General features: G+C 45.4%; 1 protein-coding gene across 4 annotated transcripts in view; it reads left to right on the top strand.

Moving 5' to 3' along the window:
- The window catches only part of VPS39 (VPS39 subunit of HOPS complex), a 46,553-nt gene extending 29,245 nt beyond the window's left edge, over positions 1 to 17,308 (top strand). For all 4 annotated transcript variants that reach the window (XM_007081695.2, XM_042989083.1, XM_042989085.1 and 1 more), the window contains 14 exons: positions 5,529 to 5,671; positions 8,599 to 8,742; positions 9,220 to 9,361; positions 9,502 to 9,588; positions 9,889 to 9,962; positions 10,304 to 10,402; positions 10,996 to 11,113; positions 11,595 to 11,723; positions 12,365 to 12,467; positions 12,692 to 12,737; positions 13,643 to 13,792; positions 13,953 to 14,087; positions 14,351 to 14,442; positions 15,229 to 17,308. In XM_007081695.2, the coding sequence (XP_007081757.1) occupies positions 5,529 to 5,671; positions 8,599 to 8,742; positions 9,220 to 9,361; positions 9,502 to 9,588; positions 9,889 to 9,962; positions 10,304 to 10,402; positions 10,996 to 11,113; positions 11,595 to 11,723; positions 12,365 to 12,467; positions 12,692 to 12,737; positions 13,643 to 13,792; positions 13,953 to 14,087; positions 14,351 to 14,442; positions 15,229 to 15,304 (1,538 nt within the window). In that variant the 3' untranslated portion in view covers positions 15,305 to 17,308. The remainder of the gene's footprint in view (positions 1 to 5,528; positions 5,672 to 8,598; positions 8,743 to 9,219; positions 9,362 to 9,501; positions 9,589 to 9,888; positions 9,963 to 10,303; positions 10,403 to 10,995; positions 11,114 to 11,594; positions 11,724 to 12,364; positions 12,468 to 12,691; positions 12,738 to 13,642; positions 13,793 to 13,952; positions 14,088 to 14,350; positions 14,443 to 15,228) is intronic.
- The last annotated feature ends 1,283 nt before the right edge of the window (positions 17,309 to 18,591 follow it).

Below are 18,591 nucleotides of genomic sequence, written 5' to 3' on the forward strand. Positions count from 1 at the left end.
TGAGTGTCCTCATTCCTAGTGACTGGCTTTTCCTGGTGTGAGCAATCCAAGAGACCTCAGTGGAAGCCTCAGTGCCTTTTATCATAGTCACTTCTGCCATATTCTTATGTGTTCAAGGCAGGGGAACACAGACCCTACCTCTTGCTGGAGGAGTATCAACATTACATAAAAGAACCATGTAGGCTGTGATCTTTGTTGGTGTGTACCATAACTGCTTGTCATCCTTGAGTCACTTTCTCAAGATCAAGGGTATCCAATTGACCAGGATTGGGTCAGAGTCTCACATCTTCTGACTTTACTAGGGGTGGGGAAAGAGGTTGTGGCTACCCTTTGCTTCTGAAGGCAAACGTAGGTGCCTAGAACTATTCTCCAAGACCACATGTGGTATGGAAGAAGGAGCTCACCTATTTAAGAAGGGGGGTGGAAGCTGGGCAACCTGAATCAATAAATTTTTACCATCCTTCCTCCAAATGAACTCATTTGGGACATTTATCTTCAGTGTACTACCAGCTCTTTGGGAAAACCCTGGAATAATAAGCTATAAATACCATAGTAACTTGGTACTTTTTCTATGTACCAATGATAATTGAACCCCAATCCTAAAGCTTTAAAGTCAGTCTTAATGAAGTTAGTATCTTTTAATTTATTCATTCCACAAATACATACAGTGCACTCCACTGGGCTCCAAGCAACTATAACCAGACAAATTCTGCTTTCAAAGAGCAGTCTTGTAGGGAACTAAGGCCCAAGTGGACCCTTACCAGTGGCAGGAGGTGTGCTGGTGGTGATGTTGTCTAGTGGGCAGCATCTCCATTGACTTCAGACTAAGGTCTGGTCCTCAGGTCCAGAAGTGGATGTTCTTAGTATATCCAGAGATCATCGGACTACCAGTATAGTCTGACCCTGACGAAAATCACATGAGACCAATATATTAACAGAATATCCCTTTATTTATTTACAGTAGAGAGGCCAGATCTCTTTCCAGTGGCTAGAATATTCATACAGGGCACCCAGGGCGCTCTTTTTTATGTGTATTGAGGTACAGGCATTTTGTTATGATGCTTTGAATGGGGTTCTGCAAAACCTTATATTCTATAATAAATAACTCCTGTAGGGGCGCCTGGGTGGCTCAGTCGGTTAAGCATCTGACTCTTGATTTCGGCTCAAGTCATGATCTTACAGTTCATGAGATTGAGCCCCGTGTTGGCCTGTGCTCTAACAGCACAGGATTCTCTCTCTCTGCCCCTCTCCTGCTCGCTTGTTCTCTGTCTCTCTCTCTCTCTCTCTCTCTCTCTCAAAGTTTAAAATAAATAAATCCTTAATGGGACATAACAGGGCTTGTGGGAAAAATGGGACTGGGGCAGACCACTCAAGACATAGGCAACTTTGTAAGTGGAACACTAATTAAAACAATAACGGTCCTACTAAAACTAAATTCCCACTGGTGTTGGTACCCAGCATGACAGTGCTTGGCAATCTTGAATCCTGGGGCTGTGCTTTCTCCTTTGAGATACAAATCTTTGAGAATATTTGCTTCTAATAGAAACTAGTTTCATCAAAATAAAGCGTCTCATCCTGGATATAGACTTCTTTATGAAGCCCTTAAATAATTAATATGGGGAGAACATCTTTGCTTCATTTTGACTCTCAGCTTTTGCAGGTGGTTTAACTTAATAGAAAGTGTAGCGGTTTTGAAGCTACTAACCAGCCACTCCCTGGGCTAAAAAAGGTCACTTTTAAGTTCCTTTCTTTAGGTCTCCCAGTATAATTAGGCTTTCCCTTTAATTATGAGGAAGCTTGCCTGGTCACTTGAAAACACTAACAAGTTGGGGAAATTTTGCATACGAATGGACACAATTTTTGCCTCACAATGATCTCATTCTCCCACTTACCAACTGTGCATGAACTAATTCACATGAAAGAAACTCAGGTTGTAGCAGAAAAGAGTGTACCTGGGATGCCAAGTCAGAAGAATGCTTCAAGAGCACAGAATGGGAGCAAAAGGAAGTTTTGTGGAGGCATGTTCTGAGCCAGAGCGAGGCCAGGCTGCAGAAAACAGTCTCAAATGGCTGGAATATAATACTACTGGGCCCAGTGTCCTTTCATCCCTCTAGTATAGGATGGACTGGGCCCAGGTTTGCTTTCCTGCCCTTTCCTTTCCTGTGTTCCACGGATAGGCTTCTTACAAGGGTGTCCTATTTCTAGCTTTTATGAGTCAGAAAGAAGCTGTGTCTCCTGCCACTGGGGACATGGGACCTGTGAGTGGGCTTTATCAAATCTATAAACCACCCTAGACTTGATACAAAAATTTTTTCATGTGTGGGTTTTTCTAGAGAGAGGATCAGGACCTTTTATCAAATTCTTTAAGATGTTTTAGATCCTAAAGATGTTTAAGAACCAATATTTTAGCAGTATTTCCTTGTGGTAATCCACAACTTGTACATAAAAAGCTCTAATGCAAAATAGAAAGGTAAGTGCTGCCGGTATTTGCATGATGGCTTGATAAGAACACACACTGCATTGAGGCCCTGGGGTTTTGGAGTCTTGAGTGGTTGAGTATGATATGAATAAGATAATTTTTGTATTTCTTGAAGCCCATATCTAGATCTTGAAATTGAGCCTGTTGAATTGGTTCACATAGTATATTCATTATTCAGTCAACAAAAATTTTATCAAGCTTCTACCATGCACTGAAGACAATTCTGGATACCGTGTTGTGCGCTTATATTCTGATGGAGACAGGGCAGACAACGAAATAAACAAGCAAAATTATAATATGTTGGGAAGTGGTAAGTCCTAAGAAAAATAAAACAGGAGAAGGGGGGTAAGGAGTACTGAAGATAAGAATTAGCCTTGAAATTTGAGATTAAATGATCAGGGAAGGCATCTCTGAGAAGTTAGGGACTGAAGGAGGCTATTGAAGCAGGCACACGTCTGGGGAGGTGCACTGCAGGCAGAGGGAATGGCTAGTGGAAAGGCAGTGAGGTTGAAATGTTCAGGGAGCAGCCAGATCCATGTGGCCAGAGCAGAGTTGATCTGTATCATTTGTTCTGTATAAGAAATATAATCCCATTGTTAATTATTTGTCTGTATTACTGGGGATTTGATGTGTGGCATAATCCTGGACTCAGCCCAAAGGCAGATCAGATAAGCCTGGTCAGCACCAGCTCTGCCTTCAGTCCTGGGCTTCACGGATAAATAAGACATGTTGTGTGTCCATAAAGAGGTTGCATGTAAAACTGCTCAGTAAAACATTGGAATAAGCGTGAAATAGGTCTTCAGGCTTGTGGAGAACTGAGTCAGGAGGTCTCAAGAGGAGGGGAGAGAGGAGGTGACCTGGGCCCTGGAAGATACAGGGGAAAGGAGAGTGTAAAGGAAGGCAGGTGGCGGGAGGACACAGTTGTGTCTGAGGATCTGTGAACCACAGCTCAGTGGGATGTTTGTGGCGCTGGATAGATCACACTAGAAGGAGAAGCTGGGGCCAAATTTCAGAGGACCTTGAATGCTGCAAGGGAGTTCAGACATCATATTGGAGGCTTTGGGCGATTGGCTTTGGGCACACGGTTTTAAGTACAATGACACCATCAGAGCCCTGTTTGTAGACACACACTGTGGTGCAGGAGGCTGATGGAGGCTCACATTGTGGGCCACCCTTCCTTCCAGCTCCCCAACAGCCGTCTTCTTTCCTTAGACTGTGTTTCTGTGTGGCCTCCACGTACAACTGTCAACTGTCCCATTCGGCCATTCAGGTGCTGCTTCTCACGAGTGTCTTCCTCACATTATCATGATTCTCTGATTTTGAGGAACACCGTCTTCCTGGCTGGGCAGAAATTTTGTGGCCAGACACAGGTTCCTTGGGGATGATGTGGGTCCTGGAGGGTTCAGGGCTGTGTAGCATTTCTCTTCTGGTCTGTTTGCGTGGTGCTCGCCTCCTTACAGAAAGGACATGGCCTTCTCATGTTCCTCCAACTTTAAAAAAAATTTTTTTTTTTAATGAAAATAAAGTAATGCTAGTACAAAACATTATTACGGTGTTAAAGGAAACAAAGCTTACTCCAGATCTAGCCTTGACTCTCATTTTGTCTCCTTCTCATCCAAACTTTTTCCACATGTCCACATCTTAATGTAATTATAATCATAAAGGTGTACACTTTTATAGCTTTTGTCACGTAAAATTGTTAGAGCGTTTTTTCATGTTGCTGTGTGCCCTTCATAATTATAATTTGTGATGATTGCATTATAATCTCTTAGTCGAATGAAAAATACGTTCTTATTTCTGCTGCTGAAGAAATTCCACATTGTTTCCAGAATTGCATCATTGCAAATAATGATGATAACATTACCTGTTCATTCAGATGTGTTTTCCCCCTCCCATTTGTAGACTATTTTGTTAGAGTGAACTCCTAGAACTGGAATTAGTGGGTCCAGGTGCTTTTTTCCTTATTGAGGTAGCAGTATTTTTTGCCTTGACAGTGTAAAAAGGATTCAGTTTCATAATATTTCAAGCACTGGGTAGTATCATATAAATTTTTTTTTTTACTAATTAAATGGATATAAAAATGTGTACATGTTTTTAGTGTGTACTGTTTTCTTTTATTAAATTTTTTTACTGTTTTTTTTATTTTTGAGAGAGAGAGACAGAGCATGAGCAGGGAGGGGCAGAGCGAGAGGGAGACACAGAATCCGAAGCAGGCTCCAGGCTCTGTGCTGACAGCTCAGTGGGCCTTGAACCTACGAGCCATGAGATCATGACCTGAGCCAAAGTCAGAAATTTAACCAGCTGAACCCCCCAAGACTCCCTGTACTGTTTTGATTCTTAATGTAACAGAATGCTTTCCCACTTACATTATTTTCTTGTCAGATGTTCATGTCTTTTGCCTGTTCATCAAATGAAATTTATTCTTTTTTTTTTTTTTTTTTTTTTTTTTACCAATTTGTGTGGATTTGTTTTATATAATCAACTTAATAATCTCTTGCCATATATGCTGCAAATATATGCCCTAGCCTATCGTTTGGCCATTTGTTTTAGTAATATTCCTTTTTTGACAGATAAGGTCATTGATCTTTTCAACTTTAATTGCCTTATCAGTTTTTCCTGGAAAAGTTTTTCTCCATTTTCAGAGAGCTCATAAATTTTCAGTTCGAATTCTGCGTATGTGTATGTGTCCATGAATGGAATGTAGAGTCAAGCCATTTTTGTGATGGTTTGGTGAAATATAAATAGTGCTCGAATTATGTAAGTGTATATAGCTCACTGAGTCGTTATGAACTTGGAGTCATTCCTTTTTTTAAAAAGCCCATCTTGGGGGAGCCTGGGTGGCTCCAGTTGGTGGAGCATGTGACTCTTGATCTCAGAGTTGTGAGTTCAAGCTCCATGTTGGGTGTAGAGATTACTTAAAAGATTAAAAAAAAAATCCTCAAAAAAAATCAGTCTGGAACTTATTTTGCCATAATAATAGTCTCATTTTATTGGCTCCTTAAATTGCTACATGATTCTTCCTGGGCAATCACGTTTACCTTCCGTTTAGATCCTACCCATGTGATGGGCCTGTACCCGGACCTGCTGCCCACAGACTACAGGAAACAGCTGCAGTACCCTAACCCACTGCCTGTGCTCTCGGGGGCTGAATTGGAGAAGGCACACTTAGCTCTGATTGACTACCTGACACAGGTAGGTATAGTACAGAGGTGTGTGGAAGAGTTTGCCTGGGACTTCTAGAACCTGCTTTTCTATGACATGGAAGTGAGGGCCTTCTCTAAACCACAGGCATATTCTGTAAATGAATCCTGTAGCAATCACGGTGGGCTCACACATTTCATTCTCCTTCATCTCCCTGTTCATTAATACCATTGAGCTATTTGTTGCCAAATCTTAATACCAGGAAATTTACTTGATTTCTGATAAATTTACGCTAAGGTGTTAAAGGAACTAAAAAGAATAAATTTTAGTTGATAGGAAATAATAATTTTTTTGAAACACTTTTTTGGAGCATATGTACTTGTGGAAAAATATGTGCTTTCCCCAGGAAAATATAAAGCAAGAGTGCAAATCACTGATAACTCTCCCACCCAGAGAAAAGTAATCATTATATTGTTGTCCTTCTAGATCTTTAGAGCCACACTAGCCTTCTTTATTGTGCTTCACAGATGCTTTTTTTTTTTTTTTAAACAAATTAAAGGTTTGTGCCAACCCAGCATTGAGCAAGTCTGTCGGCACCATTTTTCCAAAAGCATTTACTCACTTCGTGTCTCTGTGTCACATTTTGGTAATTCTCACAATATTTCAAACTTTTTCATTATTATTTATAATTATGATCTGTGATCATTGGTCTTTTTAATTTTTTTTTTTAATGTTTATTTTTGAGAGACAGAGACAGAGCATGAGCGGGAGGGGAGCAGAGAGAGAGGGAGACACAGAATCTGAAGCAGGCTCCAGGTTCTAGGCTGTCAGCACAGAGCCCGATGCAGGGCTTGAACTCATGAACCGCGAGATCAAGACCTGAGTCAAAGTCAGATGCTTAACCGACTAAGCAACCCAGGCACCCCAAGGAACCATTCCTTTTTTTCTTTTAAAGTCTTTATTTATTTTTGAGAGAGAGAAAGAGACGGAGTGTGAGCAGGGGAGGGGTAGAGAGAGAAGGAGACACAGAATCCAAAGCAGGCTCCAGGCTCCGAGCTGTCAGCACAGAGCCCAACGCGGGGCTCGAACTCACAAACCATGAGATCATGACCTGAGCCGAAGTCAGTTGCTTAACCTACTGAGCTACCCAGGTGCCCCCCAAGAAATTGTTCTTGAAAGGAAGAGTCAATTGATGTGGCAGATTTCATTATTGTCTTATTTTAAGAAATTTCCACAGCCACCCCCACCCTGAGTCATCATCGTCGAGGCAGGACCCTCCACCAGCAAAAAGATTACAACTCACTGAAGGCTCAGATGATAGTTGGCATTTTTTAGCAATAAAGTATGTTTAAGTTAAGATATGTACATTATTTTGTTAGACATAATACTACCATACCATTGTATGCAGTGTGAAATAAATTCATTTGACTTGCTTTATTAAGATGTTCACTTTATTGAAGTGGTCTGTCTGGAACCAAATCCACAGTGTCTCTGAGGTATGCTCCTATATGTATTTGTGAATTCAGTTTTTAAAAAATTTACTTATTGGATTATCATTGCTAGTGGATATCAAACTAAAGTTGTTTTATAGCTTACTTTTTAAAATTTAGCTTACTTTTTAAAAATCTGGCTGTATACTGAGAAAGTTCTTTCCTATCAATAAGTATTCTTCTATAACATGATTTTTTTTAGAGGGAGTATTTAGATTTAAGTTTATTTTTCAGTTTACTGTTATGGATTGGTAAGTGAAATTTTCAAGTAAACACTGAAACTAATGTTTCCATTAAAGACTTTTCACCCTGAACTTCTCTCACAAAGGGTTACTATTAATTTCCTGGGCACTCACCCAGAGTCAGAGAACTTAGCAAATGTTTTCCCCTTATATATTCTGAAGACCTCTGTAAGGCATCCCCTGTCCAGGCCCTGAGAATTACTGCTAGGCAATTGTAAGCCACCTGCTTCTGGGTTAGTAAATGTCCTTTGGGTCTGATCAGGCATGCATGGCCTTGGAATTTCCTTGACCTTGGGCTCCAGGGCTATCCAGCTGTGGCTGGTGGCCTGCAAAGAACATACAGACATGCCTCTGTCTGCACTCTGCAGAGCTCATGCGGCTGTGCCAAGTGAGAAACATTCCTAGGGTGGACCGTCTCCTAAGCCCGTGGTGATAAAGAAGGCTCTCTGTTGCCACTGTCTTGCATTAAGACTCCAAGCACACACTTTTCCCTGGACTTCTCTACTGAGATTTGGAATGTGTGAAGTTAACTGACACTGTTACTATGCCAGAGAGATGATGGAGCAGATAAGACTGTGGGCACTGCCAGACACAAGATAGTACAAACCAGATGATTCTGTTTATATGAAGTTCTAGAATAGGAAAAACTAATCTCTCATGATAGAAATCAGATCAGTGGTGTAAGGGGTGGGATCCTTTCAGAAGAACGCAAGGGAACTTTCCGGGTTGATAGAAATGTTCTGTTCCTTGATTGGAGTCGTGGTTACATGCACGTGTGTGTCCGTCAGAATGGATCTCATACTTTTAAAGGACACATTTTATTGTATGTTACTTCTACCTCAATAAAGTTGATTCAAACAAGAAGAAGAAGAAGAACATGGGCTTTGGGATTAGACCCTAATTTGAAACTCGCCTCTGCTGCTTGTGAGAGATGTAACATCCATGCCTTGGGTTCTTCACTTGTAAGTGGGGAGAATAATACTTGCATTTGTTTTAGATTTAAAATAGGATAACATAAAGTTCTTGGCATAGTGCCTGGTGTGCAGTAACTACCCAATCAGTAATTGTTACTGTATCTGTGGCAATTTGGCATTCATCTGTTTTGATCCCTAATAAAAATTATGTCCTAATGTGAGATCAAGGTGGGTATGTGAACTGTTTTGGAGGTCTTTGGAATTACCTGGTAGCTCAGGTGATAAGGATGATTTAGTCCTGGCCTTGACCCTACAGTTTTGGGCCTTCGCAGAAACGAAGCCAACTGGTAAAGAAGCTGAATGACTCTGATCACCAGTCTAGCACCTCCCCGCTTATGGAAGGCACTCCCACCATTAAATCCAAGAAGAAGCTGTTGCAAATCATCGACACCACCTTGCTCAAGTGCTACCTGCATGTGAGTCCTCCAGGCATTCGGGTACCAACAATTCCCAGTCTGCTGAAACTGGGAAAATGCTACTTTGGGGTACTTGCCACTAGTAAAAGTGAAATGTTTGATGATGGGAACCACCTGGTCTTTTCATGACACCTGTGAGCTTCTTGGAATTAAGAGGATAAGGCAAGATATTGCCCCAGAATTTGCAGTGGGCTGGTCTCTGGTAAGATTGGGGTTAGTGCTACAGGGTGGATGGGGGCAGTGTTTCCTGAATGCATCACCTTCTTTCCCCCACTCCCCTCCAGAACATTAACATCTGTTGTGTGAACGAGCATGATGCCGTAAAAGCCACTACCTGTAGTCCTGAAAAGGGGTGGTTTGCCTTCCCTTGCTTGTGTTAACACCCTGGCCTTTCAGCCTGAGGCAGGCCTGGGCTAGGTGGGGCGGGGGCTCCTCCATGAAGCAGGACTTTCTGCTGAAGTCCTGCTTCATCTGCAGACGAACGTGGCCCTGGTGGCCCCTCTGCTGCGCCTGGAGAACAATCACTGCCACATCGAAGAGAGCGAGCATGTGCTGAAGAAGGCGCACAAGTACAGCGAATTGATAATCCTGTATGAGAAGAAGGGGCTCCATGAGAAAGGTGGCTGGACGAGGGTTCCTCTCATCTGGGAGGGTCTCTTACATGTAGATCGGGGAAGCCTACTGATGTGTGATAATTCTCCCATGGGGACGCACCTTCTGGAAGACGCTTATGACCTTGTTTTTGGGCTTCATGGCCAGCTCTGCAGGTGCTGGTGGACCAGTCCAAGAAAGCAAACTCCCCTCTGAAAGGCCATGAGAGGACCGTGCAGTATCTGCAACATTTGGGTAAGTCCAGCTTTGAAAGGGAAGTGGGAAAGGATTGTGTTCCAATGGACCCAGTCTCCCTCCATTTCTGATTCTGGCTGGTCAGTGCCCTCTCTCTCTTGTGTTCGCCCAGTTTTGTTTTTACTTTGGGGTAAAAGCCCTCCTGTGGTGGAACTGTGACAGCCCAGTAGGGCCAAGCAGCCCTAGGTGACTGGTGCTTGGACAGAACTATCCCTGGAAAGTAAATTCTGGGGCAACCTGTGCACCTGCCTTCCCGGTCCTATGGGCAGGTGGGCTTCACCTGCTGACTTTCCCCTCCAGGCACAGAAAACCTGCATTTGATTTTTTCCTACTCAGTGTGGGTGCTGCGAGACTTCCCAGAGGATGGCCTGAAGGTAGATCACGGGGGTGTCTTGGGTTTATCTAGTACCATGCTTGGTCCTGATTCTAGTTAGGGCAGTGGCAGATGAAGGGGGAGGGGGGGATTCATGCAATTTCTCTGGTGTTCAGAGGAGTAGACTGGGAAATATGAGACAGCAGTGTAATGTAGCACAGAGAGCCTTGCACAGACACTGGGGGACCTGCGACCTAGGCTGTCGCACTAGCTACAGGTGCCATCTTGCACACCCTTCTGCCTTCAGAAGTCCACTTGACCCCTCCACCTGGGTGTGTGTGTGTGTTTGGTGGCAATGCAGACAGATCGTTCCACCACTGGAACTCAGGTTTGTTCTCACAGATATTTACCGAAGATCTCCCAGAGGTAGAGTCCCTGCCACGAGACCGAGTGCTTGGCTTCTTGGTGGAGAATTTTAAGAGTCTGGCTATTCCTTATCTGGTAAGATCTTTTTTGGGCTGAACTAAAAACCTTTAAACATGGGATCCAGGACCACATGGGTTAGTTCTTGGGCAATTTGGATTGGGGCTTGTGTCACTTGGGATTGGTAAGAATGTAAGGAAGATGATTTCAGCATCCTCTGAAGAAAGAGATCTTGGTAGATGAAGCTGGAAATGTAATTTTTTGATGAGTGCCTTCTAAATCTAGGTAAAGTACAGAGGAATAAAAGAATGATGCTCGAGAAAAACTTCTCTAAGCCACGTTTGTACAGCCACTCAGCAGTGACCACAGGACAACCACATTGGTTTTAAGTACTAGAATGCAGCTGTTTAACCTTAACTCCGTGGGCTGATGTGAGAGTTTAGAGGATCATGGGACAAAATTAATAAAGGAGCTTAGATTGCAAATCAAGAAAATAATCTCTGATGTTTGTAGGTTGTATTCCAAAACTTCCTGGTGGTTTTAAAAGAGCTATCGCTTAATTAGGGAACAATCTGATGGGACCTGTTGGGCCTTACAAATGTGAGGGAGACTGGGTGACGGAACTGGGTCACAGTGCAGAGGGTACCAGATTGACCTGTGTTTTGCCTCAGGAACATGTCATCCACGTTTGGGAGGAGACAGGCTCTCAGTTCCACAACTGCCTAATCCAGCTGTACTGTGAGAAGGTGCAAGGTCTGATGAAAGAGTATCTCCTGTCCTTCCCTGCAGGTACCAGTTCTCATAGGCAGCCAGTTGGTCCTGTGCTTTAGAAGTGACCTGGGGACCCGAGGGTGACATGTGGCATAGGGAAGCAGACCCCACTCTTCCCTGCAGGCCCAGATGGTGGGAAGTTCCTCAGGATCCAGGGAAGCTAAGTGACCCAGCAGGGGAGACTCAAGCCCTTGTCTGGATCTGGGCATCTCTGAGCATCACCCTTGTGGGTGGGGGAAGGAACAGGTTTGTCTGCAAGATGAGAGCTGTGCCGATAAGAAACAGGTTTGCCTACAAGGGTGTTTGAGCAGCTTGTTTTTCTTTGTACCTCAAGCTGATGTTTTGGGGTCACGTAGAGACCATAAACTGAGAAAAGTCCAACTGGAACCCACTGCGGAGGCCCTTTCTGATTATTGTGGTGATATCATTCGTTTTTCTTGATGACCCTACATTGCTGCCCCATAGCATCCTTTCATATTGAGTTTGGTTTTCTTTAAAGGCAAAACTCCAGTTCCTGCTGGAGAGGAAGAAGGTGAGCTGGGAGAATACCGACGGAAGCTCCTTATATTCTTGGAAATTTCTGGCTACTATGATCCAGGCCGGCTCATCTGTGACTTCCCTTTTGATGGTGAGTGTCTGCCTTATGGCCAGAAGCCATTCAGCAGAAGGCAATGCAAAAACTCCTCTTCCCTTTTTCCCCAGTGCCCTAGTCTTCCCAAAATTTGGGTTCTGGAAAAAACCACGTGTTTCAGGCCAGTGCTGCTGTTCCTGTCCCATCTGAAGACTCACTTTTGTACCATGACTGAGAGGAGTCTCTTCTGGGTGTGAACCACTTGGTAATTGATGGCCAGGTTGAAACCTGTTTATTGCATCAGTACATGTTCTTGGTCAAGATCATTATTTAGCAATATTTGTGATCTGGCATAATTTGTCTGAAAAGGACATGTTTGTCTGATGTGTAAGCTCCGGGAGAAAAGAGACCAAGTGTTAACTTTCTTTAGCTGGAGTGCTTGGCACATTGTCGGTGCTTACTTATCACGTACTTGGTCTCTTCCAGTGAGGGTTCTTACCCATTTTAGAAGTGATCACAAAACAGATGGGATAAAGTACCTCCTAAAATATCTCCCTCCACCCTTTTTTAAATTTTAGCAGTTCTTGACAAAATCCCAAGTAATAAAAATGTTGCCACCCATTTGTCTAACAGCTTAGCCCCTGGCCTGTGCTTACATGGTGTGGCGATGACTACTTAATGCTGCTTCTTCCTCCCAGGCCTCTTAGAAGAGCGCGCACTGCTGCTGGGGCGCATGGGGAAGCATGAGCAAGCCCTCTTCATCTACGTCCACATCCTGAAGGACACAAAGATGGCTGAGGAGTACGTTGACCTTGCCACGTACCACCCAAGGAGTCTAACAGCTGGCCCCACAGAGAGAGGAGAGGCGGGAGAGGTTAAGAAGGCCCCCTCCCTGCCCCCCCCCCCCACCTCCTGTACTGGTCCCCGATTGTGGCGCCATCAGGAGGCTGCTCAGGAGGCAGCATTGATGACCTCTGTCTAGACATGGCTGCTCCGGCCTTGTCTCACCACTTTCTCCCTTGCAGGTACTGCCACAAACATTATGACCAAAATAAAGATGGCAACAAAGATGTAAGTAGTGACCCTGGCCCCAGGGAGCATGTGTGCTTTTCACTGTCCCTCAGAGTACACCTCACCCTCTCTAATTTGGCCATAGGTGACACTGGTGTGAATTGCTAAGATCACTGATTGGTTTTGCATGTGTTTATTGAGGAAGAGGCAGGGTGACCGTACATCCTGGTTTGCTTGGGATATTTTCTGGCTTATTGTCATCCACGTGATTATAAGTAGCATCCCTGCCCCTTTACTTTCAAAAGAGTCCTAGCTTGAATGGTAAATTATGTCATCAGCCTGTTGAGAAGGAATATCTAATGGTTGTGATAAGGGGCACTTACATGCGCCGTCTAGAATGCACTTGGATTTGTCAGTGTCTGGAAACACTTTTGATCGTCCTGCCTAGGGATATGGGGGTAACTGGAATCTAGGCGGTAGAGGCCAGAGTTGCTGCTAAACAGATTGCTAAAATTCAACAAAGAATTATGCGGCTGCAAATCTTGAGTGCTAAGGATGAGAAATCCTGCATTACTGGTACCAGTAGGAAATTACGACATCTCATCTTGGGTTCATCTTCTCTGCCAAAATGTGATAGGGCCTCAGCCTCAAAGCCAGATTCCTTGGAGGGATCTTTTTTGAGTCATTTTGCAGTGTTGGCATTTTGTCAGTAGTGTAATGCTTAACAAATATAAGGCATTTGAGTTTTGTCTCTCAGGAAAAACAGCCCTTAATTTTTAACATCTGCAATTGACTGACTTTACCAAAATCTTTTTAAAATGTGAAAAATGATGAGTTTTAAGTGTCCCCTGTCAGCTATTACCACAGACTAACCCCTCGTACTTTTACATGTGGTCATGCTGGGGGGTTTCTGGGAGGCTTTCTGCCAGCCTGACGTATGTGGTTTGTACTTGTATGAGACACAGGTGTATCTGTCCCTGCTCCGGATGTACCTGTCACCCCCCAGTGTTCACTGCCTGGGACCAATCAAGCTGGAACTGCTGGAGCCACAAGCCAACCTCCAGGCTGCCCTGCAGGTCCTCGAGCTGCACCACAGCAAGCTGGACACCACTAAGGTCAGGAGTTCTTCTCAGGAAGATGGAGGGCACTTGGGGGAGCATTGAATGAGAGGAGAGGACAGAGAAATGGACTGGGATTCGAGAGCTCTGTGGCTTCAGACATTTCCTCAGGCTTACTTCTGTTTCACCGTGTTCCCATCTCTGTTCCTGTCCCTAGGCCATCAACCTTCTCCCAGCAAACACTCAGATTAATGATATACGCATCTTTCTGGAAAAGGTCTTGGAAGAAAATGCACAAAAGAAACGGTTCAATCAAGTGCTCAAGAACCTTCTCCATGCGGAATTTCTGAGGGTATGAATTTTCCCAACTCTAAGGTGCAGCTATACTTTTTAGTATGAGAGATAGTTACCACATAGCCCTGTAGACAAAAGCAGAGCTTTGTGTTGCTTTAACACCATAGCTCAAACCGATACAATAACCGACTTGACATTTAGTTGCAAGTGTTGTAGTTAGAGGACTCTGTGGGAGCTGGGAGGTGAGACCCAGCCAGCCTCTGCTTGGTGTTCTGTGTGCTGGAAGGTGGGGCTTCTCTCCCAGTCGCTCTGCTCTCCCAGGTCCAGGAAGAGAGGATTTTACACCAGCAGGTGAAGTGCATCATCACCGAGGAGAAGGTGTGCATGGTGTGTAAGAAGAAGATCGGGAACAGGTGAGCCTTCTTCACAGCTATGCAGTTTCAGCCTTGATAGTGGTCAGGCTCGGGACGGATTTCTGCCCTTTAACTGAGGGGGAAAGCATGGCTGCTGACTCTTGGCCATGGTTAGTTCTTGAGGCTCCAGAGAGCAGTCCATGTTGTGTTTTGCGGGTGGGCTTGAGGATTTAAAGACTTGAAATGGCATGGGGCTCTTGATTTTCTGCCTATAAAGCCTTTCCCTTCTGGCAACTATGCGTTGTGATGTAGCCAGTGGGTGTGTGTGAGTTGTATGTGGGCAGAAAGTTCTTATCTTTTAAGGATGTGCCTCTGCAGGAAGAAAAAGACTTGAGTAAAATCCTGAGCCAGCAACGTTGTGTTTCAAAGCATATATTCTAATCCATCCCCTTTCCTGCAAAGCATGGTGTTTTGTCCTTTTTCTTATGTGGGTGGAAGAATCCAAAAAGACCTTACTTCTGTCTTTTGTTAGAATTGGCCTGAAACTTGTTCTAATGAGCATTGTCACATCTGCATAAGCTGGTGCCGACTCAGGCCGGTGTCCTGCTCCATCTGCCCCATTTTGCACATTGATGATTTAATAAGAAATATTCCCATGCCTTCAAACTGCATGGAGCTCATCCTCTGTTTGGTTATGTGACAGAGATGGTGGCTATGTAAATCCAGAAGACCCTCAGGGTGGGCCATTCCTCGTGGTTAGGGTGGGCTGCTTCTGGGGTCGCATATGGGTAAGGCGCCTTCTCTTAGAGGTGGTCCTCACTCCTGAGTGGCTTTCCCTCCCTACAGTGCATTTGCAAGATACCCCAATGGCGTGGTCGTGCACTACTTCTGTTCCAAAGAGGTAAACCCAGCTGACACCTGAGCCCAGCATGCCAGGAATTCTTCAGATGGACAGTTCAGCTATCCCAGAGAGGGGAAGGAGCACTGGCCTTAGAAATGAGGGGCTGCTTCCACCACCAGGTGTCTCCCCATTTGGACACTACTGGCTACCTTGAGCCCTGGCACATCTCTGAATTTATCAGACTTGTGGTCTGGTGTTACCAGCTTTTTGATAGAAAAAAGAGATTAGCTATACCTTATATACCATTATGTTGCAGGCAGTTGCAGAGAATTTACTACCTGCTTGGATGGGAGGAGGTGATGAAGGGCAGTGTCCTGCCTTTGTACACCAATCACCTGGTCAAGGAAAGTGTCTCAAGAGTCCATAACCCTGAGATTGTTTATTCAGAGTTTTCTGTGAAGGCACATGCAGGACTTTGCATGGAGCCCCCTGCGCAGTTGGCCTGGGGTCTGGAAGGAGAGCAGTCCTAGGTTTCTTCTCACTGCGCAGGCCAGACACTGGCTCTCTAGGTGATGACAGTCATTTCTCCATAGTCACCACTCCCTCTGTCTCCCTGGGAGGCTCCCCACTCATCCCTTTATGTTTTTAGTCTCCGTTTCTTTCTCGCTATTTATTTTCTTCCTTTATCTCCCTTCACTGCTCTACCCCAGCTTTGTCTCCCATTTTCCCGACACCGGGAATAACTAATGTTTTAAACAAGGTAAAATGAGAAGCAAGAGGAGGTCTCAGTTTCCAGTATACACCGATAATTGATTGTCAGGTATATTGTAAATAGATCCTCCTTGGACTGAGAGCTCTATGCTTAGAGGCTTAGGAGAGGGTCATCCTCCGTCCATCAGGGCCAGGTGTGACGGTGGCCCTGAGGATGGCCTGTCATATCTCTTAGACATCTGAGGGGCCTCCTGCTCCTGGTTCACCCACCAGCCACCCAGGACAGGTTGGTTTAGTCTGTGGGCTGAGAGCTTTGTGCCTTGAGCACCTTTCCCTTTGCAGCCAGTGTGGCCCGCTTACCTCTCACAGCTTGGCCTGGCCATTGTTCTCTCCAGCTGGCTTGTTGCGGGTGGGTGGGTTTCTGCCACACACAGGACTGCTCACATCGGGAACTGACAGGGATGTGATGTCAGGCACGCTTGCGAGGTGCCCGGGGACAGCCAAGAGCGTTGCAGGAGGTGGCAGCAGCACATGGGTTTGTGAAGTCACTCCCTACCACATCCATGGAGGGGGCAGGGAGACTCCCCACACCCGCGGGTATCCGAGACAGACAGGAGGAGTGTTTAGCATTGCAGGCAGACACACGGGGAGAGCAGCCTTGTGTCCTGTCCTCCGTGGGGTTTACAACGCACAGTCTTGTTGCTGCTGTGTTTTTAATGGTGATGAGGGTGGGTGATGGTGCCCAGCCCCGACAGTGTTTTAGTAGCCTGTCCTTGACATGCCACGGTTCTTTTTAACCCGCAGCACCGTGCCATTTTGGGCCTTTGTTGTAGGCTGACGTACTGGTGTAGTAGACTAGGCTCCTCCCGGGCATGCTGTCCATGGAGGGTCTGCAGGGACAGAGTGTGTGCCCTCGGCATCATGCACGCAGATGGGGACTGCTCAGGTTTGGGAGACAGAGCAGCGCTTCAGGAGAGCCAGGCCCAGCTGGCCATGCCAGCCCATGAGAAGCAGTGCTGCCCTTGGACCTGTTTGCACCAGTTCAGAGGAGCTTCCCCTGGAAGCAGCAGTGAAGTCATGAGGCCGGCCCTCCTCTGTGCAGCAGAAGCTCGCCCTGCCATGCAGACCCAGTCTTCCTGGCTTGCTCTGTTTGTATCTTCCATTCCCACGACCTGTGTGGCACATGTGTTTGAAGCAATAGAATAAAGAATGCGTGTTTTCTTCCTTTGGAATATGTAAACGATCCAGCTTTCCCAAACTCCATTTTTCCTTCCCTGGACCCTCTTTGCCCTCTATGGAGATGTGGAGAAGGCTAGACATGAAACTCTGTAATGACTCTTGAGGATCTCATAATAAACATCATAAAGTAAGAAACCAACCTGTTTGGGTCTCTTTTCCACGCGTCCTATGATGGAGATAACAATGAGAAGATACTGATTTAGGTAAGAATTGAGAAGAATAAGCCAATTTGTGACAAAGAGAGAAAAGACAGTAGAACACCTGTGGCACCTGTGTGTCTCGATCTGTGCCGTCCAGCACAGCTAGTGTGGCTGTGGTGGCTGATGGTGTGACAGCACAGGTATAGAACATTTCTGACATCACCAAGTTGTGTTGGACACACAGGAACTCCAGCTAATCCCAGTTGTCTCCCCGGGCACTTCACATATTAGGGCCTCATGGCCTCTTCCTGCAGCTCCTGCTGACCGGGAGAATCATGAAACATATATCCAAGGATGTTTGAGAAGTGGAGAAGGGTTGGTCCATTTTGGCCAGCTCCAAAAAGGCAGTTTGGTCTTTCTCTGTCCCCCTCTTTAGCCATCTCTGGTCATCCTGAGTGTTCTTTGAGAATGAAAAGCATCTGGAACTAAGAAGCATGGCTTTATTGAGGCACAGGACCTGTGACTCCCAGGAGAGAGTGTTGTACAGCCCAGAAAATACATCAGTCAGGAGACGGACGCCAGACTGCCATGTCCGCCCCAGCCAGCTCCGCGCCCTTCCTCATGCCTCTCTGGTGTGGATCCACGGGTCCCCTGCATGCTGTGCATGGATACCACCAACGGGGCGGCACTAAGGCATTTCTGAGACCTCAGCACAGGTCTTGGCTTCATGGCTCAAATTAAGCAGAAATAGGCCCTCCTGTTGGAGCCTGGCCAGTGGCAGTCATCCCCTTTTTTTCTGGGAGTTTCTGGTCTCAACTTGCCTACAGTGTTCGTTTTGGAATTGAATCACCTCTTTTTTGGATGTTGTTTTTTCAGTCTCCACCTCATGCCTTGGGGAGGAGAGTGGAGATGACTAAGTCTTGGTTGAAGAATAGAAATTATCTCCCATCAGCTCACTGCCCCAGAAATCTTTTCTTCTGGAAGCTGCCTGGATGGAAAAACACCACCTAAAGTGTCGTGGTCCACAGAAAAGGGGACATCACGTACCATCTGTAGCCTGAGGCTTATGGTGGTCAAAAGAGGACCCTCTGAACTAAAGCCTTATTTCTAGTAGCTTAAGGATAGGCAGACTTGCTTTTTAGCTGTCACTATTGATACCACCTGACTGTATCCCCATCTGTATACCCGGACCATCCAGGTATATCTACCCATTCAGGAAGAGGGCCCTGGCCAAAAGCTGCTGTGAATTTCCTCAGGATATGGATGGGTCCTCCTCAT

Source organism: Panthera tigris, chromosome B3, assembly GCF_018350195.1.
Source record: "Panthera tigris isolate Pti1 chromosome B3, P.tigris_Pti1_mat1.1, whole genome shotgun sequence".
Lineage (NCBI taxonomy): Eukaryota > Metazoa > Chordata > Mammalia > Carnivora > Felidae > Panthera > Panthera tigris.